This window comes from Eumetopias jubatus, unplaced genomic scaffold (assembly GCF_037043125.1).
Source record: "Eumetopias jubatus isolate StellerSeaLion01/CBP00866 unplaced genomic scaffold, mEumJub1_p1.0 scaffold_1, whole genome shotgun sequence".
In the NCBI taxonomy this organism is placed as follows: Eukaryota; Metazoa; Chordata; class Mammalia; order Carnivora; family Otariidae; genus Eumetopias; species Eumetopias jubatus.
The window spans coordinates 68,819,962-68,847,357 of record NW_028274807.1 but is presented as its reverse complement, the minus strand read 5'-3'; the positions used below and the strand labels follow the sequence as shown (position 1 = coordinate 68,847,357).

At 40.0% G+C, this 27,396-nt stretch overlaps 2 protein-coding genes across 10 annotated transcripts in view; both read right to left on the bottom strand.

Annotated features, from left to right (window-relative positions):
- UMPS (uridine monophosphate synthetase) overlaps positions 1–17,850 on the bottom strand; it is a 30,059-nt gene extending 12,209 nt beyond the window's left edge. The window contains exons 1-6 of one of the 2 annotated variants that reach the window (XM_028091321.2): positions 17,636–17,850; positions 7,702–7,855; positions 5,221–5,892; positions 3,632–3,807; positions 1,753–1,867; positions 477–663 (exon numbers count right to left, since the gene is read on the bottom strand). In XM_028091321.2, the coding sequence (XP_027947122.1) occupies positions 659–663; positions 1,753–1,867; positions 3,632–3,807; positions 5,221–5,892; positions 7,702–7,855; positions 17,636–17,791 (1,278 nt within the window). In that variant the 5' untranslated portion in view covers positions 17,792–17,850 and the 3' untranslated portion in view covers positions 477–658. Of the gene's footprint in view, positions 1–476; positions 664–1,752; positions 1,868–3,631; positions 3,808–5,220; positions 5,893–7,701; positions 7,856–17,635 lie in introns of those variants that run through there. The other variant, XM_028091320.1, reaches the window with a different exon arrangement.
- A 7,741-nt stretch (positions 17,851–25,591) lies between these two features.
- Positions 25,592–27,396, bottom strand: part of KALRN (kalirin RhoGEF kinase) — a 694,375-nt gene continuing 692,570 nt past the window's right edge. For all 8 annotated transcript variants that reach the window (XM_088024799.1, XM_088024801.1, XM_088024804.1 and 5 more), the window contains 2 exons: positions 26,947–27,085; positions 25,592–26,137 (listed from right to left, as the gene is read on the bottom strand). In XM_088024799.1, the coding sequence (XP_087880925.1) occupies positions 25,592–26,137; positions 26,947–27,085 (685 nt within the window). The remainder of the gene's footprint in view (positions 26,138–26,946; positions 27,086–27,396) is intronic.

The following is a 27,396-nucleotide window of genomic DNA, read 5'->3' as shown; positions in this document are numbered from 1 at the left end:
CATTCGACTCTTGATTCCGGCTCAGGTCATGATCTTGGGGTCATGGGATCAAGCCCTGGGTCAGGCTCTGTGCTCAGCACAAAGTCTGCTTGTCCCTCTCCCTCTACCCATTGCTCTAAAATAAATAAATTAAAAATATTTTTAGAGAGCGAGCAGGGGGAGGGGCAGAGAGAGAATTCCAAGCAGACTCCCACTGAGCGCAACACAGGGCTTGATCCCATGACCTCAAGATCACAGCCCAAGCGGAAATCAAGAGTCAGATGCTTAACCGACTGAGCCACCCGGGGACCCCTTTCCTGATTAACTTTCTGTAATGTTTTCTGCTTAAACTACACAGTTAAACCACCAAATCCCAAAAAGGCGGTACCTATTGTTTATATACAATAATTAACTTTGAAGGAGCTAATGGGAATCTGCTAATTCTAGTATTCCAGGGTATAAAAAGAAAACCAAGTTTACCAAACTCATACCTTCAGTCATTATGTTCTCAGTATTATTGTCCCAGTCAGAAACACCAACCCTTTCAACTGTTCTTATACAGCCTATTTTTCATTCCTCCAACATCTGTATGAGTGTTTATAGGCCATTTATGAAGCACAGGAGCACTGTACTGGAGGATATGCATTCTTCAGAAAGAGCTCTCATCCTCAACGAGTTTTTAGCCTAGAAGAATATTCCAGAAATACTCTACATGTGCAAAAATGTATACAAGGATGTTCACTGCTTATAAAACCATCCAAATGCATCAATGGGAAATGGTTAAACATATTATAGCCCAATTATAACTAGGAAACACTATGTAGTTGTTAAAAGGTAACTCTGGATGTGGCTCCCACTCTATGTGCATTTGTGAGTATATGCAAAGCCAAAGGTGTGGAAGGATACATAACACACCAATTATGTGATTATCTCTGGAGGGGAAAGCTAGACTGGGGAATGAATGGTGCAATGGAGAGATGGGTATGACTTATACAAGAATGACTAGTATAAAATCTACTTTTCTCAATATTTTTACAGGTAACTTCTGAACACCTGACAAATTCCACTGAGGGGTGACAAGCTAGCTGAGAACCCTACTGTTCCAAAGTTCCAATTTCCAACTTCTTAGGAAGATATGGAAAATGGGATAGAATAAACCGCCATAAGTGTGATAAGCAACCAATCCAGGAAAAATGTTTCTAAGTCATGATTTCTTCCCCATTCAAGACCAAAGCCACTTTACTGAGTCCCATAGGACATATAAAAATGCTTATTTTTATAACCCAGTTTACTCCTTTTACTACAGACTGTATTTGTCCTGTTTTTTAGCCATTCTAACTACTTTTATCAGACTGGTGAAAGTGTTAAGTTTGAGAGACATGAGAAACCATATATCCCCACACTCGAGAGTTACAACAAACATTAGCACATCAATAGTTCTGCAGAGTCCTCTAACAAAGACACAAATATTGGATTTTGTTTAGCCTAGAGCATTCTTCCTTACTCACAGAATACCTTGTATGGCAGCATATTTGGAATATTAGTTGGGAAAGACTAAAATAATCAGTTTCTAGGCATATTTCAACACAAAGCAGCTTTTAAAATTTTCACCCAAAATTAGACTGCAAGCTATTTTGCATATCTAGGTCAGTATCAGCAGGCCAAAGGGCTCATTCATTACAGTTTTTCTCTTTAGCAACTTCGTAATAACACAAAATTTTATTGTGGGTAAAGCAGCATTTTGGAAAAACCATCACCAATAAATAGATTTACCTCCTGCTTCTAACTGAACTCCTGGAGTCAAGTGAAGAAGTTCTGGTTTCATGCTTACTCGGGAGCCAGAAATAAAACCAAGCACAAATTCAGGATGCTCCTCCGCCATTCTAACCTAAGAGGAATGTAAAAGGACAGATTACAAGGAAGTAATTACACAGAATAACAGTTCTACAAGTAAAAAAATCAACTCTATTAATTAAAAACTTTTGCTATTTTATAAATGTCTTCTCTTATTTGATATGAAATGCATCTAAAACAGGTAATCTTAGATATGAATCTACATACTTGATCCATGAAGACCCTGAGATAACCCCTTCTCCCAATTAATCATATCTTAAAAACATGAAAGAATCCTATACTATGTGCATCTAAAATTGAGATGCTAAATAATAATGTTTGGGAACCTACCTACTTCGAAAGAGAATATGTGGAGAGTACCCTAGAATACATTAATAATGGTAGGAAACCAAACTGACTACTTACTGCCTACCTACACGGGGTACTGCTCTATATCCAGACACCCACCATATAAAAACAGCTATGTTGTCAAGGGCTAAAGAAATCTAACCTTTTACTGCATTCCTTTAACATCTGCCAATAACTGATCTCCACCATTTCCTCATTTCCTCACATTTATAGAAGTTTCTCTAGATGGTCTTTCTAATCTGGCTCTTCCACGAGGCTCCTACTGTTCTATTTGTGTCACCAAGTATTACCACCTACCAACAAGCCATGTCTTGTCCTTGAGCCGAGCCAGACCCAGACTCCCAGAATGCCAAATATTAGCACTGACTCATGGACTCTCTGCTAGGAGATCTGGGAAATCACATTTATGGTCAATTTAGAGGTGGGGTTAAAATCTGGCCCCAGGGCCATATGATTTCTTCACAGCTCCACAGATAGTATTTGAAGTAATATAAAAATGAATTCCCATGTAAAAAATAACATTTTATTACAATTTCTATTACTTTTAAAAAGAAGAAGATAGCAGGAGGGGAAGAATGAAGGGGAGTAAGTCGGAGGGGGAGATGAACCATGAGAGACAATGGACTCTGAAAAACAAACTGAGGGTTCTAGAGGGGAGGGGGGTGGGGGGATCGGTTAGCCTGGTGATGGGTATTAAAGAGGGCACATTCTGCGTGGAGCACTGGGTGTTATGCACAAACAATGAATCATGGAACACTACATCAAAAACTAATGATGTAATATATGGTGATTAACATAACAATAAAAAAGTTAAAAAATTTTTCTATTACTTTTAAAAGTAACAGTCTTTAAAATATCTGTAAAGGAACTTTTTAACTAGATAATTATCCAACTCATTTTATTCTGGTGTGCAGGGGTGGGTGTTGGGTACTAACAATATGGTGTTATAAGAACTTTTAATGACGGGGGTTAATGAAGAAAACCCTAAGTCAGAACTCTAGAGCTTTCCCACACAATTACAATCAATCACAGAGACTGAAGAAGATAAAACTTCATCTGGGATGCTGTGGTAAGAATGTGCATCTCTGGGGGACTTGGGAGATTCTGAAAAACTGCACATCTGGGAAGAAGCTCTTCAATTTCAACACATGGCAAAATGAAAACAAAACAAACCCCAAAAAAACCCCAGCTATCTAAAGACCAGGTAAGGATAGGCAGATATTTGACCAAATACCTGTATCTCAATGTTCGTATCTCTTAAGTGCCCACTACAAGATAGAAAAATGCTATTATCCAGAACCTCTAGCCCCCTAGCATTACTGTCACCCTAATGGCTGATTTTTTGGGGGGAGGGGTTCCATAAATCTCAAATTTAAGACGGTTTTCTTTCCCAGTAACTTCTAGCACAACAGTCCTGGCCTTCTGTCACGCCAGCCCCTCTGTCACTTACCGCTGCGTTAGTGTAGCTGCCTGTAGCCAAGGAGCCAGCAGAACTCATCTCCGCAATGAGCAGGCACCCGCGCTGCAAAGGCAGGCCGACTTCGCTCAGGCCCCGCACAACCCCCGAGCCTGGCACCACGTGAGCATTGACCAGATCTGCCCAAGAAGCTATTTTGAAGACACCACCTAGGAAGTTGAAAAGAAGACAGTTTTCAAACAAAAACCACTAACTTTTTGCCCAACCAACTATAGTCTGAAGTAATCTCACAGTAACATGCTAATGAAACAGTGAAGCGCTCTGAGAACTGCAGTGATTACCAGGGGACCTATGGGTCCATCTGCGAAAAACTATCTGTTCACCTGGTGGCTAGCTGAAAGAGCACAAGGAGCAAAAAGTCTTACAATTTCTGCACTTAGTTATCAGCAACACTGAGAAGACTGGTTTTCCTTGCAGGCTGAAGGTTCTGACCACCAATAAAACATGCAAAGAGAAATGGGATTCCAGTGAAGAAGGGCATTTGAGGCCGAAGATACCAGCATTCTGAAATTCCTCTAAAGATGACCAATGTTCATTCTGCAGGAATCTCTCAGCAACTTTACCATCTCTCAAAGGTTCTACTTGCTCCTTAGGCCTCTTAATTTCAACAGGCAACTATATTCACTTTAAATGCTGACAGCAATACCCTTAATCAATTTCTGAGAAAACTATATGCAAACCTGTAGAGTTTGTGTAACTCTTACATCAGCTGATAAACTAAAGTAAGCAATATGATGATGGCAGAACATCTTAAGCACAGAAAGAAAGTCACAGGCAAATCTTCCTAAAGAAATAGCTTAAGCATAAGCAGGTATTTAAGAAAAATTGCTGTCTATAAGATGTCTTTAAGCATTAACCTTTCAATAAATGTTTTATCCTGTAATTTAAGCAAAAAAAGCTGTCCTATACAATATGACAGAAACTTCCATAGAATGGGTAGAAAATTAAGTAGTTTTTTTTTAAACCAATATATGCTCTATTTTAAGTTCCTATTTAACAACAAAAAAAGTATACCAATAGATCTTTTTTTGCCAAAAACAAATGTTACAACTTTACACTTCTATCTCACTGTTTCCTATATCTGCAACTTTTGTTTTTCAAATATTCAGAACTCACTGTGTTCTGCCAAGGCCATCGCCTGTCATTTTTGTCTGCCTAGGATGTGCATCCCTTTCTTCTGGCAGCACACCCATTTTCTTTGGGGAAACTACCTTTGACCACAGGTCAGTTCAAAAAATTTACAGTTAACAACCTCACATCACCAGAAGCAGGGCATATATTACTAAGCTAATAAAGCTATTCCATAACCCAGGCCTGAGTGACTAGTTTGGGGTAGTCATGAGGAGTGTGCCTGAGAAAGAATTCAAGAGAGAAGAAAGCAGAGCTGAGAGATGACAAGAAGGCAAGTCCAAAAGACCTGTGCTTGAGCTCCTAGATCCAACCATGCTTGACAGACTCTTCTATGGCTGGACTTTCAGTGATGGGAGTCAAAACATTTCCTTTTGTTCTTCAGGCAGTTTAAGCTAAATTTCTGTTTTTGCAGATTCCTAAATAATGCTTACCTTCATACTGTTTTTTTACTGTGTTTCCTATATCTGCAAATTTCCGGTCTTCAAATATTAAGAACTCGTGGCGTTTTGCCAGAGCTGTTAACTCCTTCATCACATCCAGAGTAAAATCATTCAAAATATCTACATGAGTCTTAAGGATGCAGATGCGGGGTCCTAAAGCATCTGCTAGCTGCAACAGCTCTCTGGACTCTGAAATATCAGCAGACAGACAAAGATTGGTCTCTTTCTTCTGCATAAGCCTGAGAAGCTTCGATGCAACTGGGTGGATCCTGGGCAGCTCTGCACGTGCACCAAAGCTGAGTTCTCTGGGAGCTTTGTTTATAGGAAGGAGTGAATCGTTACGATTAGCTGCCACAAAAACATTCTCCTGAACAAATCTCTTCACTCTCTCAACCATCTCAGCATCAATTTTTTTCTGCTGCTCAAGAATCTCCAGCATTTTGGACAATGTACACACTGAGTGAAGATGGATCCCATGGGCCTGCAACCTGTCTTTGCCTCCTTGCTCTCTGTCCAGCAGCACTATGGCATCAGTGACCTTCAATCCCTCCTTCCGAAGAACCTCAACAGTTTCCAAAACACTAGACCCACTGGTAACGACATCTTCAATGATCAAACAGGTTGCTCCCGGATTAATAGCTCCTTCTACAAGACGCTTAGTACCTAGGAAAGAAAACGTTACGTTGATTTCAATTTAAAAGTATATTATTTCAGCCAACTCAAGATGTATCTAGCATTATAAATTTGGTATGTATTTATGAAGAGGTAGATGATTAAATCTTATTTTCTGATAATCTACTTTTAGAGCTACTTTATCTTTATTCCCGATAAATCTTCAATGAGCCATGATTACCATTTTGTTCAGTGTTCCCCAATTTTCAATAGAAAATTGTCAAAGTTACATATATAGAATATTTACATCAAAACTAGCAAATTACTTCATAGTGTAAGTAAGCACCACTTAACATGTTCATGATCAAAATTTCAAATATGGAGTTTCTTAAAGCAAGAAAACCCAGATCAAGGAAAGTTATGAAACAATAACCCAGTACCATCAATGAAATCATTCTTTTTTCCATAACAAACAAGTTCATTACTCAAGATCAGCCGAACAACTGGCCTTTGAGGAAATAAATTCAGGAGAAAAAATATTCAGCAACCATTTAGATCTATCACTACAACTTTATGAATTATATAATGCAATGAGTAAATGTACTTCCCCACTCCAACCCCCACCATAGACTACTTGCAGATAATCTACAAAATGTAAATAAGGCTATAGACTTTACAGACTCATTTTCTAGAGATTCGTTTTCTAGTTTCCACTATCAAATTTGTCTTACGTTGAAACCTAAGAATTGGTAAGCAATTTGCCCACTGTTTGAGCTTTACCACAGGTACCATTCCTGCCCTTCCCCATTCTTTTCCTCCCCTTGAACTGGTAAATTGACTAGAACACAAGACTATGACACTTATATATATATTTACAATTACTGTTCTTATTCTAAGAAATATTTTTAAAAACCTAATAAATAGAAACAATAGTTTCCTTATGGGCAGGGTCCATACTGATAAACACTGTGCCATCAAGCAGCAAAAACATTTTGTTTTAAATGGAGAATTTCAAACAAAACTAGGCAAAGAAGTCTAACAAACCCCCTAAATACCTCGCCACTTAACTCATGGTCAATCTTGTTTCAGCTGTATCCCCACCTCTTCCCTCCCTCCATAAGTTTTAGAAGCAAAGCCCAGATGTCATGATTTTCATCACAAAACATTTTTAGAACGCATCTTGTAAAAGGACTCCATTAAAAAATTTAACAGAAATACTGTCACATCAACATAAAACAAAAAACCCCATTAATTCCTTAATGTCATCAAATATGAAGTCAGTTCCAATATTTTTAGATTGATTTTTTATTTTTTTAAGTTTATTATTTTTTTTTTGTAATCTCTACACCTAAGATGGGGCTCGAACTCATGACCCCAAGGTCAAGAGTCCCATGCTCCTCTGAGCCAGCCAGGCACCCCGAGACTGATTTGTTTTTAAAGCAAGCTCACATGTATAAAACACACCCTTATAACTTACTGCCAAGGACCCATGAAAATGTATCTTCATTTAGAGAATTTTATGTGACATTTCTCTTTATGCAGTTTAAATTATAAACATACCAGGCAAGTATGTGCTCTTAGAACATTCTGCTGCCGAGAGAAGGACTGGTTAAAAATGTTCGGTTTCACAGATATAATACAAAAAAAAGTGCACTTTTTTTACATTGTTTAGTCAATAGAAAACATTGTACCCTTAGAATCTAAAGGAAAGGAAGGTGATTTACAGTAACAGTTAACCAATTCTAAAGGACCTAAGAAGAATATCCAAGGTGACTTTGGCAAACATCAGTGCCTAGAAGAAAAAATTCTAACATTATCAGGTTACGTATCAACTTAAAGCTTATAATACTTTTATTTTACCATAATCCTTTGTTTCTTTCCTTCTAATAAGCATTGGAATTTGGTTGGTTAAACAGATAACTGTAGCCAACGGTAAAGCTGTGTAAGGTACTCCACACACAGTGTCAAAATTGATTCCTGCATTTTGGGCAGTTTGGAATAAAATATCTGCAACCTGTAAGAAAATGAACACATAAACTATATATTATTCTCTTAAATGGTGTGTATAAATCATGTTAACATAACATTAAAGACAGTAATAACTGAACAGGAGGTAGCCTCAAACTTGATCAGAAAATATGTATGCCTTTTTTTGTTAAATGATCCTCTCTATAAATCCCAGTTTACAAATATAAAAAGGTAAGAATGACCCCACTTGTCTAGATGACTCAGGGTCTGCTCTGAGGGCAACACAGGATGTGTCGGGGAAGGCTCTGATGCTGACTCCAAAGACTAAGAATGGCTCCCAGTCCTCCCAACTTCCCTTAGTAATCCATTATGATTTGACTATCTTAAACCTTTCTATATACCTGCTAGCTACATTTTCTGACTGAAAGAAGTCTTTATTGAAAGTTTCGGGGCACCTGGGTAGCTCAGTCAGCTAAGAGTCTGCCTTGGGCTCAGGTCATGATCTCAGGGTCCTGGGATGGAGCCCTGGGTCGGGCTCCCTGCTCAGCGGGGAGTCTGCTTCTCCTTCCTCCCCCTGCTCATGCTCTGTCTCTCTCTCAAATAAATAAAAGCATTTTTTAAAAAGTTTCATAAGAGAAATTAAGAGAACAATACTACTTAATCTGCATCAAAAAGAATAAAATACCTAGGAATAAATTTTACCAAAGTGAAAGGCCTGTACACTGTAACTTTAAGACTAGTGAAAGAGGGGCACCTGGGTGACTCAGTTGGTTAAGCGACTGCCTTTGGCTCAGGTCATGATCCTGGAGTCCCGGGATCAAGTCCCACATCGGGCTCCCTGCTCAGCAGGGAGTCTGCTTCTCCCTCTGACCCTCTTCCCTCTCGTGCTCTCTCTCTCTCAAATAAATAAATAAAATCTTTTAAAAAAAAAGATCATCCATTATCTTTAAAAAAAAAAAAAAAAGACACTAGTGAAAGAAAGTGACGACAGAAATAAATGCAGTGGTATTCCTTGCTTACGAATTGTAAATGTCCATACTACCCAAAGCAGATACAATGCAATCCCTATTAAAATTCCAATGGCATTTTTTTTTTACAGAAATAGAACAATCCTAAAATTTGTATGGAACCCCAAAAGACCCCGAACAGCCAAAGCAACCTTAAAGATAAGGCTGAAGGCATCATACTCCCTGATTTCAGACTACTACAAAGCTAGAGTAATCAGAAGAGTATGGAATTGGCATAAAAACAGACATACAGATCAAGGGAAGAGAGTAGAGCCCAGAAATAAACCTATGTGGTCAATTAATTTATGGCAAAGGAGCCAAGAACATACAATGAATGGGAAAAGGACAATCTCTTCAATAAACGGTGCTGGGGAAATGGGACAGTCTCATGCAAAAGAATGAAACTGGACCGCTATCTTTACCACACACAAAAATTAACACAGAATAGATTAGACTTGAATGTAAGACCTGAAACCATAAAACTCCTAGAAGAAAACACAAGTGGTAAGCTCCTTGACATACGTCTTGGAAATAATGTTTTGGATTTGACACCAAACCCAAAGGCAACAACAAAAAAAGTAAGTTGGACTACATCAAACTAAAAAGCTTCTGCACAGTAAAAGAAACCATCAACAAAATGAATAAACAAAATATTTGCAGATCATATACCTGATATGGGGCTAATATATAAAGAACTCATATACCTCAATAACAAAAAACAATCAACCCAATTAAAACATGGGCAGAGGACCCAAATAGACATTTTCCCAGAGAAGAGAAACTGCCAACACCTATATGAAAAGGCGCTCAACATCACTAATCATCAGGGAAATGGAAATCGAAACCACAATGAGGTATCACTTCACCCTTGTTAGAATGGCTATCATCAAAAAAAGAATAGGGGCACATGGGTGGTTCAGTCAGCTAACAGTCTGCCTTCGGCTCAGGTCATGATCCCAGGATCCTGGGATGGAGGCCTGCGGTGGATTCCCTGCTCAGTGGGGAGTCTGCTTCTCCCTCTGCCTCTCCCCCAACTTGTGCTGTCCCTGTCACTCTCTCTAATAAATACGTAATAAAATCTTAAAAAAAAAAAAAGACAAGTATAACAAGTGTCAACAAGAATGTGGAGAAAAGGGAACCCTTGTGTCCTGGTGGTAAGAATGTTAATTGGTGTAGCCACTATGAAAAACGGTATGGATGTTCCTCAAAAAATTAAAAACAGAACTACCATATAATCTGGCAGTTTCATTTCTGGGTATTTATCCAAAAAACCAAAAACACTAATTTGAAAAGATATGTGCACCCCTATGTTTACAACAGTATTATTTACAATAGCCAAGACATGGAAGCAAGCCATGTGCCCATCAACAGAAGAGTGGATAAAGGGGATGTAGTCTATATACACAATGGACTATTACGCAGCCATAAAAAATGAGATCTTACCGTTTATGACAACACGGATGGACCCTGAGGGTACCAAGTGAAATAAGAGAGAGAAAGGCAAATACTACATGATTTCACTTATATGTGGAATCTAAAAAAAATGGACAAAAAAAGCAGAAATAGACCCACAAATACAGAGAATGACCTGGTGGTTGCCAGAGGGGATGAGGCAAGGAGATGGGCAAAATGGATGAAGGGGGGTGGGAGGTACAGTTTCCAGCTATGGAATGAGTAAGTCATGGGAATTAAAGGTACTGAGAGGGAACAGTGACAGGTGGTAGCTACACTTGTGATGAGCATAGCAGGAAGGAGAGCTGTCCAATCACTATGTTAGACACCTGAACCTGAAACTAATATAACACTATGTGCCAACTATACTTCAATTTAAAAACAAACCACCAAAAAAAAAAAAAAAAGAAAGAAAGAAAAAAGAAAACAGACTCATAAATCTAGAGAACTGGCGGTTACCAGAGCAGAGTAGGGTGGGGGAACAGGAGAAATAGCTGAAGGGGATTGAGGGTTTGTTACTGGGAAGAAAAGTACAGCACAGAGAATATAGTCAGTAATATTGTAATAACTTTGTACGGTGACTACACTTACTGTGGTGAGCCTTTCAAAATGCATGTAATTGTCAAATCACTATGTTGTACACGTGAAACTAATATGTCAATTAAACATTTTTTAAAAAGGAAAAAACCCTAAGTACTCCAAAAAACTATCAGAACTAATAAGTGAATTCAGTAAAGCTGAAGGATACCAAATCAGTATACAGGTATCTACGGTGTTTTTTTTGTTTTTTTTTTTAAGATTTTATTTATTTGAGAGAGTGAGAATGCACGAGCAGAGGGAGAGGGAGAAGCAGATTCCCCTGCTGAATAGGAAGCCTGATGAGGGTCCTGGGATCATGATCTGAGCCACCAAAGGCAGATGCTTAACTGCCTGAGCCATCCAGGTGCCCCTGTGGTGTTTCTATACACAGATAAAGCAGCAGAAAGAGAAATAAAAAAAAAATCCCATTTTCAATAGCATCAAAAGGAATTAAATAGCTAGGAATAAATTTAACCAAGAAGGTAAAACATCTGTGTACTGGAAACCGTAACTGATGAAAGACACTGAAGATGACCCAAATAAATGAAAAGATAAATTATGCTCATGGATTAGCAATATTAATTCTTGCTAAAATGTCCATACTCCTCAAAGGGAACTACAGATCCAATACAATCCTTATGAAAATCCCAACAGCATTTTTCACAGCACTAGACCAAATAATCTAAAATGTGTATGGAACCACAAAAGACCCCAAATAGCCAGAGAAATCTTGAGAAAGAAAAACAAAGCTAGAAGTAATCACAATTCCAGACTTCAAACTCTCATACAGAGCTAAAGTAACCAAAACAGTATAGTACTGGCACAGAAACAGACACACAGATCAACAGAACTGAGAGCCTGGAAATAAACCCACTCGTATATGATCAAGTAATCTACAACAAAGGCAAGAATATACAATGGTGAAAGACAGTCTCTTCAATATATGGTGCTGGGAAAATTGGACAGCTACAGGCAAAAGAACTAAACTAGGCCGCTTTTTTACACCATAAACTCAAAATGGACTAAAGACCTCAACCTAAGAACTGAAACCATAAAACTCCTAAAAGAAAACACTGGCAGCAAACTCTTGGACAGGGGTCTTAGCAGTGTTTCTTTGATCTCTCTCTTCTGGTGAGAGCAATAGAAGAAAAAAATAAACAATACATCAAAATAAAAAACTTTTGCTTAGGGAATAAAACAATCAACAGAAGAATGGATGGAAGAAGATATCTGCAAATGATATATCCAATAAAGGGTTAAATCGGAAAAATATAAAGAACTTGTACAACACAATACTGACAAAACAAACAATCCAATTAAAAAATAGGCAAAGGACCCAAATACACATTTTCCAAAGGAAGACATACTGATCATACAGCCAAGAGGCACACAAAGACACTCAACATCACTAATCATCAGGGAAATGCAAATCAAATCACAATGAGTTACCACCTCACACCTGTCAGAATGGCTACGATCAAAAAGGTAAGAAATAATGTTGGAGGAATGGTTGAAAGACCTAAACGTGAGACAGGAGTCCATCCAAATCCTAAAGGAGAACACAGGTAGCAACCTCTTCGACCTCAGCCGCAGCAACTTCTTCCTAGAAACATTACCAAAGGCACAGGAAGCCAGGGCAAAAATGAACTATTGGGATTTCATCAAGATAAAAAGCTTTTGCACAGCAAAAGAAACAGTCCACAAAACCAAAAGACAACCGACAGATTGGGAGAAAATATTTGCAAATGACATATCAGATAAAGGGTTAGTATCCAAAATCTATAAAGAACTTACCAAACTCAACACCCAAAGAACAAATAATCCAATCAAGAAATGGGCAGAAGACATGAACAGACATTTTTCCAAAGAAGACATCCAAATGGCCAACAGGCACATGAAAAAGTGCTCAACATCGCTCGGCATCAGGGAAATCCAAATCAAAACCTCAATGAGATACCACCTCACACCCGTCAGAATAGCTAAAATTAACAAGTCAGGGAACGACAGATGTTGGCGAGGATGCGGAGAAAGGGGAACCCTCCTACACTGTTGGTGGGAATGCAAGCTGGTGCAGCCACTCTGGAAAACAGTACGGAGGTTCCTCAAACAGTTGAAATTAGAGCTACCATTCGATCCAGCAATCGCACTACTGGGTATTTACCCCAAAGATACAAATGTAGGGACCCGAAGGGGTACGTGCACCCCAATGTTTATAGCAGCAATGTCCACAATAGCCAAACTGTGGAAAGAGCCAAGATGTCCATCGACAGATGAATGGATAAAGAAGATGTGGTATATATACACAATGGAATATTATGCAGCCATCAAAAGAAATGAGATCTTGCCATTTGCAACAACGTGGATGGAACTGGAGGGTGTTATGCTGAGTGAAATAAGTCAATCAGAGAAAGACATGTATCATATGACCTCACTGATATGAGGAATTCTTAATCTCAGGAACAAACTGAGGGTTGCTGGAGTGGTCGGGGGTGGGAGGGATGGGGTGGCTGGGTGATAGACATTGGGGAAGATATATGCTACGGTGAGCGCTGTGATTTGTTAAGACTGTTGAATCACAGATCTGTACTTCTGAAACAAATAACGCAACATATTTTGAGAAAAAAAAAAAAAGAAGAAGAAGATAGCAGGAGAGGAAGAATGAAGGGGAGTAAGTCAGAGGGGGAGACGAACCAGGAGAGACGATGGACTCTGAAAAACAAACTGAGGTTTCTAGAGGGGAGGAGGGTAGGGGGATGGGTTAGCCTGGTGATGGGTATTAAAGAGGGCACATTCTGCATGGAGCACTGGGTGTTATGAACAAACAATGAATCATGGAACACTACACCAAAACAAATTATGTAATATATGGTGATTAACATAACAATAAAAAAATTAAAAAAAAAAAGAAATAATGTTGGAGGGGCGTCTGGGTGGCTCAGTCGGTTAAGTGTCTGCCTTCAGTTGGACTCCCTGCTCGGTGGGGAGTCTGCTTCTCCCTCTCTCTCTGCCTGCAGCTCCCCCTGCTTGTGTTCTCTCTCTCTCTCTCTGTCAAATAAATAAAACTCTGAAAAAAAGAAAAAAAAGAAAGAGACAGATGTGGAGTTTAAAAAAGGGAGCCTCTGTGCCATGTTGGTAGGAACGTTAATTGGGGCAGCCACTTTGGAAAACAGTATGGAAGTTCCTCAAAAATTTAAAAATAGAAATGCTATACAATTCAGTAACTCCACTTCTGGGTATTTACCTGAAGAAAATGAAAACACCAATTTGAAAAGAAAATGTACCCCAACATTATTTACAATAGACAAGATATGGAAGCAACCTAAATGTCCATGGACAGATTCATAAAGATGTGGTACATATACACAATCGAATATTACTCAGCCATAAAAAAGGAATGAAATCTTGCCTATTGCGACAACATGGAAGGACCTAGAGGGTATTTATTATGCTGATATGTCAGCCAGAGAAAGAAAATTACCATATGATTTCACCTACATGTGGAATGTAAAAAACAAAATGAACAAACAAAACAGAAACACTCATTGACACGGGAAACAAATTACTGGTTAGGAGCAGGGAGGGGTTGTGGGGGATGGGTGAAATATATGAAGGGGATTAAGTGATACAAACTTCCAGTTATAAAGAAGTCATGGAGATGTAATATACAGCATAGGGATTATAGTCAATAATATTAATTAAAAAAAATCAATGGAAACATACCAAAATGTTAAAAAAAAGTTTCGTAAGTACAGAGCCTATTGTGTGAAGAACTATTTTATAATATCCTTTTCCATATAAACCATCACATTTTAATGCTAGAATGCATACTCTTTATCCAACACCACCTTACTTAAAAAAAAAAAAAGCAAACTTACTTAAGAATTGCTTAGTGAAGGGGTGCTTGGGTGGCTCAGTCGGTTGAGTGTCTGCCTTCGGCTCAGGTGATGATCACAGGGCCCTGGGATCAAGCCCTGCAGTGGGCTCTCTGCTCAGTGGGGAATTTGCCTCTCCCTCTCCCTCTGGCCCCCCTCTCACCCCCACCTCCACTTGCGTGCACTTGCTCTCTCTCAAATAATTTTAAAAATCTTAAAAAAAAATTTCTTAGTGAACCAGATCAGATCTTCAAAATTTTTTGCACCTATACGTCTAAAGACTTGAAAATTCTGTGAATATTTTTAAGTTGCAAAAGATGTAATTTCTAGAGTACTAAAAAATTATATTATCCTAGAACTGCTGTCACTGTTTTGAGTGAATACGATGGGATTCAAGTGCTATAGTGATTTGATACTGACCACCTCCATTTTATTTATTTTTTTTAAGATTTTATTTATTTCAGAGACAGAGAGGGGGAGAGTGTGCGCGCAAGAGAGCACAAGTTGGGGGACCATCAGAGGGAGAGGGAGAAGCAGGCTCCCTGCTCAGCAGGGAGCTCAACCACAGGACCCCTTCATCACCACCTGAGCCCAAGGCAGATGCCTAACCAACTGAGCCACCCAGGTGCCCCAACCATCTCCATTTAAGAAAATATGAACATGCTGGACTGTGAAAGTTGGAAAAATTTTACGTTTTTGGAACTCATATTTCATCCCACTGTCTGCACAGAATTATATTCTAATGCAATTAAGTTTATACTTAGAAAACTTTCAGTGATCACTCTATAATACTTCTCCACAATAAAATATATATAAATTCAAATTTAAAACTCTAAATTTTCTATTTCTATTAATTCCCATGACCATAAATCTCTAAGTACTAAAAACTTTTGTGTTATCATTACAACTGTTACAAGCATGAAATTAAAACAATTTGCAAAGTTTGATAGAAGTGTAAGAATGGATTATTTTGGAAAATACTTTTCTTAGTGAGATGAACAGTTCCCCTCATTTGTTTATGTGTCTACTTAAACTGAGTATTCTTACAACTAGGAAGTTAAGAGTTTAGTGTAAATTCTACTGGGTTTTTTTGGGGTGCAAATACTGAGAAATCCTGTTTGAATAAATAAGCAGATACAAAAGGAGTTCCGTTCAGCTAGGTCTCTCAATGTTTTCAACTCTTAACTACCAAAAATCATACACACACCAAGATCTAGCATCAAAAAGCAATTTTTAGTCATCTATCAACTGACCTGTCAAAAAAAAAAGGCCTATTTTTCATTAGAAGATCCGTAGTCAGTCGCCTTCTCACTACTGAAGAGATACACCATAGCATGATTCTGGATGGTGAGAATAGTCCAACCCACTTCAACTAGTGCTTCAATCCTTTTTATAATAACCTCACAAAGTAAGGTTCCCAAAGGGTGAGAATAAACTCTTAGGTGGTGGAGGGAATTCATGTCTTCTTGATAAATCTTCCTCTGAGGACGGAAATGTTCTCCATCTGCACCATCCAATGTCCCACTAGCCACATGTGATTATTTCAGTTTATTTACTTTTTAAAAAGATTTTATTTATTTGAGAGAGAGCATCAGCAATGGGGTGGGGGGGCAGAGGGAGAGGGAGAAGCAGACTCCCGGCTGAACAGGGAGCATGACAGGGCTCGATCCCAGGACCCCAAAGGCCGAAGGTAGAGGCCTAACCAACCAAGCCACCCAGGTGCCCAGATTATTTCAATTTTAAAATTCGTAATGCTCAGTATTCATATGCGGCCAGTAGCAACTCTATTGGACAGCATATTCAGACCCTTCTATTCAGTATGGTCAGCAGCTCCGACCGGCAGCTTGTTAGAAAGACATTACCTCAGGCCCTGCCTTGGGATCTACTGAATCAGATTATGCAGTTTAACAAAATTAGCCGGTGATTCATTTTTACTCAGATTGAAACACACCGTGCTAGAAACCTCTAATTTGTCCAAAGTTTTTTCCTTATTTTGACCAAAAAAGTGCCTCCATGAAATGTTTGTCCTCTGGCCTTCATTCTTGCTCCTGGCCACAAAGTGCAAAATCAAATCCCCCTTTCTAAGCAATAGCCCTCCCAAACATTTAAGCAGCTACTAAATTCTTCCCCCATCCACCTTTTCCTTTGTCCCCCACATCTTATTTTCTCAGAGTTAAATACACAGAACTCATTGGACTATTTCTGTGCTGTCAACTGTACTCCAAACTGGGCTTCCTAACTCTTGCAAAGCACATGTCAAAGTCTCGAGGCAATGAGCAGGTTGCTCTCTAGGTCCTGGTAAAATAAAGGAAACTCAACTTTTCATGTTTGTGGGCCCTGCTCCTGATCTCCCAGGGAAGCAAACCCTCAAAGCTTGGTTTCTGCCCAAAGCACACACTGTACATCTGATTAAAAAAAAAAAGTACATTCCAAACATAAAGAAAAATTTAAAAACCTCCCTGGTTCCCATAAGATTAAAGTCATACAGCCTTCTACATACTAAAAACGTAAGATAAAATGTGTAACTTTCTAAAATGCCTTCCATCACGGTGATTTCTAAACTCTACGTAAAAATACCGTATATAACCCTGCACCAAATGTTCCTTCCCTAGGGCGCTCTCTGTGAAGATTATGTGTACCGAGCAGCTGTCCTAACTCGGGCCCGAGTAAAACTCTTTTCCTTTTTTTTTTTTTTTAATTTTAAGAAAGGTCTGTTCATTTTACATCAACGGTCAAGAGCCTAACAGTTCCTGGCCTCTGGGCTTCTTAAATCGACTCCCTAGGACTACAGCTTGTTAGTACGGCTGCCTGCTTGGCTCTTTTGCTCTCACCCACAGCCCAACTCCTTCACCTTCTCAACCTCCTGGTCCCCATTCCGGCCACCCAGCCTCGTCCTTCCCTTTCCCGGGCTGGCACCTGACTTAGCAGACGCGGTCGAGACACGATGCCACGCAGATCGATGTAAACAGGGGAAGAGAGCCCGCTCTTCAGTACGAAGTTCCCAAACTTGAACGCCTGCACGTCGTACAGACCCGTTACCAATGACCCCAAAGCTGCTTCTGCGGCTGCCATTTCCACGCGCCCCCGGTCCTGTTCTAAACTCCAAAGAGCGCCAGGCGAGCGGCGCCCGGATGTCGTCACCCGAGGAAGCCCCGCCTCTTCCGCCGTCTCTTCCGGCGGCCTAGGGGCTCGCAGGGCACCACTCTGGTGCTTCAAGTAGCGGTGAGTGTCTGGTGGCGGAAGCGCTCCGGGCGCAGCGTTTTATGTTTCAGCCTGCTGCCGGTAGATCGGGTCGCGGGAGTTCAAAGCTCCAAATACCTAGATTGACCTCCGAGTCATAAAGCCGAGCCTCTCTAGAGAGATTGTTTAAATCCTGCCCGTTTTATCGCTCCGTGTCCCCTTAGTTATCGCCTGTAGTTATTTGCCAGGATTAGCCACGACTCCTCTCTCATACCCCTTCCTCCCCCAACCCTGGTTTCACCAAATAGTAAGGTCTCGAAGACGGGGATCTTTATTCAATTCTTAACTACCTTCATGGCATCTAGCACATGACAATGTCGGAGCAACTTGCACAGGGGACCCTAAAGCGCTTAGCAGGTAATTGTTCATTACCTCTTCTGTCGGAACTGTCTGGCCTGGAGGAGGACGTGTGTTTATTCCCGTTAGCTCAGCTGCTTGGCAGGTAGTAGGAAGTGTACAGCAGGTGAGGAAGGGAGGGAGGAGAGTAGAGGAGGATGAATTGCTCCGTATCAAGGTTACCCAGGAGGTTAATTTTGCCAGCCAATCTGAAAATCCAAGCGTATTTGGTCTTTACAAATAAATCCCTTAAAGTGGGGGAAATTCCCATTATGTGTGGAAGGCAATACTTGAAGGGAAATAACCCTTAAAACCTTAGGGCTCGTGATGGTTACTCATTAAACCGATTCTGATTTCTATATTTCTATATTTTTAATGTCTGTATTTTCTTCGATGAGATTGTGCTGACCAGCCAGTGTGAAGAACCCATCTTTTTGAGACTTGTTTCTTATTTCAAATAAATGCAGTGAAATTTTGATGAAATAGAAGCCAAATGTTAAAACATTTTTGTTCCTACTGGCAAAGTAAGCTAGTCAAAACACTTCAATCTCTAACACTCTAGCTAATCGACATTTTACTCTGAATTAGTCTCATTTACACTTGAGGGGCACCCGCAGACCTTATCATGTGTGCATAGGCTAATCCAGGCCGAAGAATCCAGACTTCATTCTGGAACACCAGAATGAAGTTAACAACACACACCTGAGACTTACTTGACTTTTTTTTTTCTTTTTGGAGAGAGAAAGGCCTTAGGCTACTTCTCCAGGCTACAAAATTGTTGCTTTCTTTCCAAAATGCGGGCCAAAAAGTGTTGTGATTATAACGTGCTATTTTCAACTTGTCAATTTTCAACTTGTCAAAGGCCTTCGTATATTTAGGGAAGAGGAAAAAATTACTCTTTCCTTTGAACAATGGTTTTAATTAGAAAGAAAAGAAAAAGACAACCAGAAAGAATATCTTTAGTATTGTATATTTATAGGAATGCATAACTTGTGAGATGTACATTTTGGGAAGTTTCATCCATAACTTATAACATTTACTGTAGTAATAATAACAAGACAGCAGGTCATCACTTTACAACATTACACATGAGTGATTTTGACTTACAAATAAAATATTTACAACCTACCTTTACAAAACGACATTGTATGCATACAAAAATGAACTGCAGAAAAATTTAAAAATAATAAGACAACCAAAAACCCAGAAGATACACTTAAGGCAGACCAGCAAGACACTGAAATAATTAAGGCTGTGGAATTCTTCTGCACCTTGAAAATATAGAGCTATTTATCGATACTGTGAAGTGATTTTAAATCAATTGTTACAAGCCCAATGGAAGTATGTACTTATATGTATATGTGTAATGGTCCCTATGGGGAAACCTATCCACTTACGGATAAGGCCCTTTATCTGAATGGCCAGAGAAGCCCACTCCAACTTGGTGGGGAGGGGGTCACTCAAAACCAAGAGGTGCCAGTGCAGTTTGCAAACCAACTATTAATAATTCAAACATAAAGATACTCCTGACCCTAGGTAAACAGCCTCAGCTATGGCCTCATTATGTTTCAGGCTTTGTTCATTTGGCTTTGTGGACTTCAAAGGACAGCAAACAATTCCCAAATGAGTAGGCTGGAACTCCACCCATCAGCCCTAATGGTTTTGAATGGCCCTAAAAGGTTTTCCAGTAGAAAAATTGACCGACCTGGGCTGTCTTCAACTGGATAGATTTCTGCATATGAGCAATAACATATACATACATATTATACACTATATACATGTACAGGTGTACATATATCCATATTCCCCAACAGTTTGCACTTTGATCACTACTGTTCTCTGACTAGGATCTCATTCTGACAGTTATGTTTAGTTTTTCACAGTCTTCACATTTGTCCTAACTACTGGTGTTACTCACCTTCCCCATAGAGCAGGCTGGAGTTTGGCAGAAACAGAAGTAAAAGCACCAGGGTCAAAAAAATCAGACACGGATGACAGATATGGCTTAAGTTAGTAAGAGAAGATGTATGTTTTGTTAACTTCAAATTCATAACCACAGTCTCTGAGATCATGGTAACTGTCCCCATAATACTCCAGGATGTGGATTCATTTCTTGATAGAAGTCAGGCATTGATGCAACTCTTAATGCTAGCTCTCCCTGGGCTAGCAAATTGGCTCGCTTAAGTTGGGACGCCAGGAATTTTATTTGCACTTTTTCCCCACCACTCTCCCTTTTTTCAACTATCCTCAGCAATCTGAAGAAACAGTTGATCCTGATCGTTTGAATAAAACTAAATCTGACCACATTTTAGAATCTCCCAGCAAACAGGCTGACAAGAAAACACAATAGCCTATGAGTATTTCAGGCTTTCACAAGTATTAATTTCAGGCTTTCCATAAATGTCCCTTAAAGATGAAAATTTGTCTTAGAGTAATTGCTTTTTCTTCTCCTCTAACTTCTACACATATGGAAAAATGCAGAAATGCCTTTCATTGAAAATATGGCCTATGTTATTTCTGTGTTCTATTTCTGTATAGATTTCTCACATGAATAATATTACCTATTAAAAATGTCTAGTGCTATGGACAAATTTCAGCTCTTTTTAACCCTTTAGAATTAATGAAACAACTGAAATCCTTATACTTTTTAGAAAATAAATATTAACACAGTAGCTTCCCTTTTCTTAGTGGAGTATATACAAACCTTGTCTCTTCTAAACCCACCCCAGATTTAATTATTAATTTCCAAATGATCCCTAGACTTTAAATAGTAAATAGAAAAGCCATAATGTAAATAAATCCATTGGAAGCCCACATACTATGTTAGCCTAACCCAGACTCCACAGAGATGCTACACAGGAGAAAAAGGAATAAAGCCCACATTCCTCAAAACTGAAGAAGGGAGTGGTGAGTTTGCACTTTGTCTTACTACAGAGACCCCTAATGTTTGTAATATTTCCTCCTCTATCAAATTTGTGGGACAACGTTTTAGTTAATACACAGATATAACCACCATCTAGTTTATAATACCTTTGTTCCCTCATGTTCTCACAAATCTAAATTCCCATGCTCTTTCACATAGGCAAGGAAACAAGGAATGACTAAATTCATTAAATCATGGTACGGGAAAGCAAATATGTTACTCCTGAAGCACCTAATTATCTTAAAAAAAAAAAAAAATCCAAGGTTTTCCCTCCAAAATCCAACAGTTCAATTCATTTCTACACCTGTGCATGCAATTTGCCTCTTATAATGGATGCTGGTGAGATTCTGAAGAAGTGAGTTGCGATATCAAACAATACTTTATTCTCACTTCTGCCCTTCCAGTGAGGAAAGTGGCTGTTTGAGTTCTTCTCTGTCAATTTTTCCAGAGCATAAAACTTGAGAGGAGAGAGCAGCATCACCCTGGAGGGTGTCCTACTCTGGCTCTGCCATCAGAAATACCAGAGAAAAGAGTGTATTCACATAAGACCATTAGCTCTCCTAACCTTTTTCTGTAGACAAGCTTTTAAATGATTGAAATTACAGGCTAAGACCAAATAACATTTAGACAAAGAGCACCTGGTACTTCCAATTAAAATCAATTTACAGAACTTAATCTCATGAGTTTGCAAATGGTATCCTAAAATATGGATATTGAAAACGCGGAATGTTCAAAGTTTCAGTAAAATTCTTAGCACTGGCAGTGTGTAGTACTTTAAGAAAATCAAAATATCCTTTAGACATCCCAGCTATGCTATTTTTGCAACATTCCTATGAGATTAAAGTCCCTCCTCCCCCCCCATTCCCATTTTAACAATGGGGACATTTGGGACAGAAAAAAACAAAGACTTTCTGTAAGAAAGGACGAATCAGGAATAGCTGAGGTTGAAACTCAAGAATTCCTGGCCTCACCCTATATTCAGATGTTTTCATTTAAAAGATATTTTAACAGAAAGAGAAAAAATGCTGCAATATCAGTCAATCTAAATACAATGAACTTCTTTATCTCCCATCCTCCCCTCTGAAAGGCACTACTATTTATAAAGGCTTTGTGAACGACAAAGCGGTGAAGCCAGCTTTTCCTCTGCTTCCTCTACTCCCCCAAGGGTGTTTATGGCTGTGAGAGTCCTGAAGGACACCTCCAACATTACAATTTTTTTCCTAAAAATTTTCCCAACATTCAGCTGTAAGTGCATATAAATCTATTTAATTTGAAACAAATGTAAAATGTGCAGTAAATCATTATATCTTTAAAAAATTAGTATGAGTTGTCCCTGATCTTTTCCTTCTTTCTGCATCCCACCCTTACAAAACAAAACAAACCCCAAAACTCTACGCAATGAATATAAGCCAAGCAAGAAACTTACGAGTTTAACCAACATTAATTTTTCCCACTTCAACTGGAAGTTCACTCTCACTAATTCCTAGTTAGGTTTTGATTTCAAAAACTATGACGGTTATGGTGGAAGTGGAACATTTTCTCTTCTCCCCCTCTCTACCACAAAGTAATAAATATCTGCCAAAACAGGTACAAGAAACTGGTTTCTAATCCTTCTTCCCTCACCACGGTTGCCCACAGAGCAACCTCATGTATATTGCCCAGCCCCACCTTCGGGGATTCCTTGTTACTTCCAGCTGGCTAAAGAGAATCTCGAAGCAGGACTGCTATCTTACTCCTGTTGGGAGGGAGCAGGGGCTTTGCAGACAGGACACCTCTCTGTTAGTTCTCTTCAGTGACCAAGCTATATGAAATACACACCCTTTCTCCTGGAGCCTCTATTAAATTAATTCTACTCTAATGATTGTACTTTGGCTCTAGTTAACAATCACACCACTTTGCATTTCTATGTCCCGCCTCTCCTGTCTCCTCACTTCCCCAACATGTGTACTTGGTGGGGAGGGGAGATTCCGCACATGCACAACCCCACACCTGGGCCGTCGCTACTCTGATGGCAAGGCTGATATAAAAGCTTTGGCTCTAACATTCTGTCAGCTGCCTTCCCACAACACGATTTCGTGAACGCTCTCCTGTGCCCTCTGTGCACCACCGTCCAAGGCCCTAATCTTCTCCAGCAGAAACTCAGCCCATCTCTTCCATGGTCATAAAAACTCAAAAGGACTCAGCAGGGAGTTCTTTAGTCATTGCACACAGTGGATGAAACAGACCTTGCCCAGCCACACTTGATGGGTATTTGGAATCCTCAGCACCCGCCCTCCGTCTTGTGACGAGCCCTAGGGACCAGGCCTTCTTTTAGGCTCAATCTCACAATGAAGACATGTTTCCTTAAAAGGTTTTTTTTTAGTAAATATGTTTTAAATTTTAAAATATCATATCAGATAGTATTTGTATATACATGTAGATTTAAATGGAGACTAGGGGGGTTAGTCAGGGGTGGGCTCTGAGGGAGGGCGCCTTGGTGACCCAGGGCCATCTGAAGCTAGGAACCAAATATAGGTGGAATCAGTTTCCATGTATTTGGTTAATCCTAAAAATACGAAGTGCTATCTAGTCTTATTGCTTGTACTTCCTACTAATTGATTAATTAGTGGATGAAGAAGGTGACTCTGAAAGCAATGGAAATGAAAGATGAGTATTTTTAATTTTACATTTCCACTGTGGGAATAAGTGTTTTTATATATTAAAGTTCAGGCTTAGTGTCCACCATCCTTTTTCATTTAGATCGATTTGTAATTCTATTTATTCCTCATAAACCCTCTGCTTGCACTTCTGTGCCACACGCTTTTAATTTTCTCAGTCCTATTATAGGAGAGAAGCAATGCCATTAAACCTAATTTGAGGACAAACACTTGAGTTATAATTTTAAAATAATATTTGCATAATAGCAATTTTCAAAACCCATCCTAGAAAACAAAGGGTGGATCATGTACCAACACACACACACACACACACACACACACACACACACACAAAACAAAAAATCTTCCCCAAAAACAAAGAAAGAAAAACAACCATGAAATGTCCAGACTGAATTTTTTTTTCCACTAGCGGGGGGGGGAAAAGGGCAGTTCATAATCACCTTGTGTGGAGAATACGCGCCAAAAAGCAGTGTTGGCCTCAAAGTGCAATTAGTCCTTTTGGTCCAGGGAAATATCAGCGGCTAAGTGGAGATAGGTACGGCAATCACAGTTAAAATTCAATGCTCTGTCAGAGTGATGTATCAGATTTTATTCCATGGCTTCAAAAAGGACTTGGGACCAGGCCTTTAAAGGCCTATATGGCTGCCTCCTTTTGGTAAGCACCCCTTAGCTTCCAGAAGGGGTTAGAAATAAAGCAAGCCAACTTTCTGAGGACTACATTCTACGTCTGTAGAAGTCAGAAAGTGTTGTTAACGTTGTTCATAGGAACCGTAGGAAAGGTTTCTATTTGCCCTTTTGTGTGAACCTGTTATATTCATTACCTAGTTCAAACCGAGTGTAGACATAAAAATAGCCCCACAACTCTTAACCATATTTGGACTTATTTCCTGGCAGGCTTTCCTGCCGGATTAACTCTGAGCTGCCAGTGAATTTGGGGGTAGTGTTTCATATACAGAACCTATGCTAATCAAATACTCGTGACTGAGAGAAAAACCTTCTCATTCACAGATTGCAAAAGGGTAACATTGCTTTCTCTTAATGCATGGGTTCTGGTAAAAGATTTCTATACAAGATTTATAAAATGCTCTAAAAAACTTGTCATCTAATTGTGCTTAGTCAAAACAATGTAATGCTTCGGTAAATAAATTACCGTCTTAACTGGAGCACTCAAAATTACTTATGATTGATTTCATATATACCTCTATATTATAAAACTCTGAAACCTGAATGGGATATACTTTACTGTATGTGTATATGTATGCTATTAAGAAACTATATCTAAGTAATCTAAACCAGAATAGTTGACATATGTGACATCTCTGTTAAATAGAACTTTTTTGCTTAAAATTTCAGCAGGGTTAGAAACCTTTTACACTCACTACCGTGAGCTTTAGCTTTGCCCATTTCACCACTCGTTTTGGAACACACTGTTAAAATTTTATAACGGCTCATATTCTTGGTATCCTTGCCCCCTCTCTTTAATGTTCTGGGTGACTCTTTGCATCTTTCTTTCTTCTATGACCTTCTGGAAAGCCCCTGGGTTGAGGGTAATTTCACTGCTGCCCAGACCCTGAATAGCCATGGACGCGGTTTAAGAGGTCCGTCTCTCAAGCCAGAGAACTGCGTGGAGCGAATGAACAGAATTATTTACAGACATTCAGTCTTGCTTTGGTTCACACTGCACTTCCATGTGGAACCCCAAGGGCGAGGAGACGGCTACGTCCCTTGGTTTACCCGGTTGACAATGTAGCTCTTGACATTGGGGACAGGCCGCACGTCGTTCTGGTGCTTGCGGCGTTCTATGAAGCATGCCAGGCGGGAGGTGTCCAGGGGGATCTTGGAGTAGCTGCCGTTATGGGGCTGCAGCCAGGGATGCTGCAGGCACGTGGCTGCCGTGGGCCTCCTGCGGAAGTCTTCCTGTAGGATCACATTGATGAAGTCTCTGGCAGCGTTGCTCACGCCACAGAAGTATTCGTGTGGGAAGCTGAAGTCCACCCTGCACACATTGATACAGGTCTCCTCCTTACTCTCGTCCAAGAAGGGGGACACCCCACTCAGCATGACGTATGTCAGAACCCCGATGCTCCAGATGTCTGTGCCCAGGGAGACGGGGATTCCTTGGATCACTTCTGGGGCAGCAAACTCGGGGTTGCCCAGCAGGTGGTGGATGTGGAAGTGCCCCGAGATCTGGACGGCATCCTCCAGGTCGATGAGCTTCACCCGAGGCACTGGGATGCGTAGGTCAATGAGCAGGTTTTCGGGCTGAGGAGACCCGGGCGGGAGGGAGAAGAGAAGGCAAGTTCAGCTCTCTGTCTTAACTACCAGTAGGACTCTGGTGGTTCAGACATGGTTCTGTTAGCCTTTGAAAAAGCCTATGGAGGGGCGCCTGGGTGGCTCAGTCGTTGAGCGTCTGCCTTGGGCCCGGGTCGTGGTCCCATGGTCCTGGGATCGAGCCCGCATGGAGCCCCGCATCGGGCTCCCTGCTCCACGGGAGGCCTGCTTCCCCCCCTCCCACTCCCCCTGCTTGTGTTCCCTCTCTCACTGTCTCTCTCTGTCAAATAAATAAATACTTAAAAAAAAAATTTGAAAAAGCCTATGGAGCATGAGAAATTGCCTATGCAAAGTGGCCCCGGGGGCCTTCAAACTAGACTAGATTCTGAGTTGGGGTAGCGTTTCAGAGAAGCTGTTTGACATTGAAAATCATGTCTTCTCAACTACACCTTGCTTCTGCATGGACTCAAAAAAAGATTGGATTACTCATTTTGGAAAACAGGGGCTTCTTTGGGGACACCATAAAAAATTGATATTCATTGGCTTCCTTCTAAAATGTTAGACGAGGCAGGAAAAGCTTCCCAACCTTCCCTCACCCCAGATGTCATGGTGGCTCTTGGTGTGTTCTCATTAATTCCCGAATAACACACTCGAATTGTGTGACGACCTAGTTCCCATTTAATATTTGTCAGGATTCTAACCTAAGTCAATAAAATGAATCAGAATGGACCTCCCTCAAGGGTGATGACTGACAGGTTGGACTCAGCCATTTCCCTGCAAGGGCAGGTCTTTCTTATTACCTTTATGTCCAAATGGGCCACCCTACAGTTGTGGAGGTACTGCAGCGCTTCCATGATGTCTCGGATGTAGAAAGCAACTTTCTCCTCCATCAGCTCATCATGATTCATAAGGTAGTCTAAGAGCCGACCATCATCCATCCTGAAAGCAGGGAGGAGACGGCCAAGGAAATACATTTGTAAAGAAGTGGAAAAATAAAACACAGACACATTGGTCAGAGCTCTAAAATCTCTCCTGCTCCCCCTTATAAAGGAAGATCGATGTTGCCACACATGCGTATTTTAGTTAGAGCCCAAAATCAATGTTCAGAACTAAAATTAATTAACTAATTTAAAAGTTACACATATGATGTGCTCCACGGAAGAAACCTGCATAACCTTAAGACACATTCTATGTTGTTAAAGTTAAAAACTCACGAGGAAAAAGGTCTGACCCCCCTTTAAGAGGCTAGA